This window comes from Apaloderma vittatum, unplaced genomic scaffold (genome assembly GCF_000703405.1).
Source record: "Apaloderma vittatum isolate BGI_N311 unplaced genomic scaffold, ASM70340v1 scaffold32497, whole genome shotgun sequence".
Classification (NCBI taxonomy): Eukaryota; Metazoa; Chordata; class Aves; order Trogoniformes; family Trogonidae; genus Apaloderma; species Apaloderma vittatum.
Genome location: NW_009727301.1, coordinates 234 through 1,946, shown reverse-complemented (window position 1 = coordinate 1,946; position 1,713 = coordinate 234). Strand labels below are relative to the sequence as shown.

Sequence of the window (1,713 nt, the reverse complement as noted above, 5' to 3'; positions counted from 1 at the left end):
TGAGGAGGAGATCAAGCAAGAGCAGGAGGAGAATAAGAAGCAGGCGGAGGAGCCGAAGCAGAGGAAAGCGGCGTTCAAGGAGCTGCAGTCCACCTTCAAGCAGTGACAGGGCGTGGGGTCGGACAGGACTGGGCTGTGGTGCCTGAGGCCGGGATTGCTGCAAGTGCTGACCGTGCCAGGAGTGATGCCTGAGCTGCGCACTGCCTGTGACTCCCCAAAGGCTGAGCTGCTGGTCTGGGCTTCCTGAGAGCCTGGGTGGCCCTGACCCCCCCCCACCTTGGTGTCTGTAGGTGTTGTTTGTACCCCCCTGTGCCTAGCTGCTTCAGCCTGTGGGCAGCAGCACCCTGTCCCCTGCCGGTAGCCATGCCAGGGGTGACCGCTGCCAAGCCCCCAGGACACTCCTCCCTCGAATGCCTGTCCTTGGGTCACCCGTCCCCAGGCTGTCGTGTGTTGTGCATGCACTGTGAGGTTTGCAGGGCCGCGGGGGCTTTGCCTGGGCAGGTTCCTGTCGTGGGGGCTCGGTTCCTGTTGGCGTTGCTGTGTGTGGCCGCCTCACTGCGACACTTTGCTGAAAGCTGAGAGTGACAAGAGCCCAGTGCCAACAGAGGAGCTGTGTGTGCGTGTGTGCCAAGGGTTCGTGTGCATGGGTGTGCAGAGCCCACCCAGCTGCCGTGCAGGCCCCCAGGGGCCAAGCGGCACCTGCATCTGCTTATCTGCGTCTCTGTTTCGGTAGAAGATGTACGGAAAGGCAGCTGCTGGCTCATAATGCTGTATTATGGGGGGGGTTGTGTTGTTTTCAGGCCAGGAGGGTGTGTTGCAGCCACAAGTGGTTCCCGTACGTTGATTGAAGCTCCTGTGTTTGTGGGTGGCTGTAAAGAGGCATCTGTCTCATGGCGTCCCCCGTGCAGCCGTATCAAGGTTTATGTTTTGTTTTGTTTTTTTTATTTTAATCCCAAATAAATATTATATTTCTAAGTGTGCTGGGTGCCTGTGTGGGAGGTTAAGGCACAGTCGTGTCTGCGATGGGGTCTTGGGCTGGAGGAAGGAGCCTGAGGGTAAGAGGGGTCCAGCTGTGGGCGCCCAGTCACCGCTGCTGGAGCTGGCTCCCCCCATCCCACGGTGGGCAGTGGGAAATGACAGGGAGCCATGGTGGTGCTGGGACATAGAATAGAATCGCAGAAATGTTAAGGTTGGGAAAGACCTCACATCCAGTCATGAATCCAGCACTACCCTGACTGCTAAACATGTCCCCAGGTGCCATGTCTACATGTTTCTTGAACATCTCCAGGGATGGTGATCCCACCACTGCCCCAGGCGGACTGTTCCCATGTCAGCGTGGGAATCATCGGGGGCCTGATCCAGGTGCATGGACGTGGCATTATCAAAGGTCTTCAGCCTCCCTGCTGCCCTCTGCCCCTGGGATGAGGGGTCCTTGGTCCTGCACCAGTGACGTGAGAGGGGGCAGCTGGTGCTCGAGGTTGGGGGGCAGTTGGACTGCCCGGCACCTCGTAGACTAAGGCACAGCAGGGGGGACTGCACTCGAGCAGGGACCCTCCCTCCCTGTCCCAGGGTCTGGTGTCCCTGGGGCCAGGTGTCCCTGCCATGGCACGGAGGGCAGATGTGGCCATTCCCAGAGGGGATGGGTGATAAGATGGGGTGACAGGGTGGTGGGGCCCCCAGCGTGGGACAGTCACCACATGCCCCAGTGGGCGG

At 59.8% G+C, this 1,713-nt stretch overlaps 1 protein-coding gene across 1 annotated transcript in view; it reads left to right on the top strand.

The window, feature by feature from the left end:
- LOC104277090 (EF-hand domain-containing protein D2-like) overlaps nt 1-106 on the top strand; it is a gene marked incomplete at its 5' end in the record, with an annotated part of 724 nt that extends 618 nt beyond the window's left edge. Inside the window, one exon of the mRNA XM_009873633.1 lies at nt 5-106. Coding sequence (XP_009871935.1) covers nt 5-106 — 102 coding nt within the window. The remainder of the gene's footprint in view (nt 1-4) is intronic.
- Nucleotides 107-1,713: the final 1,607 nt, after the last annotated feature.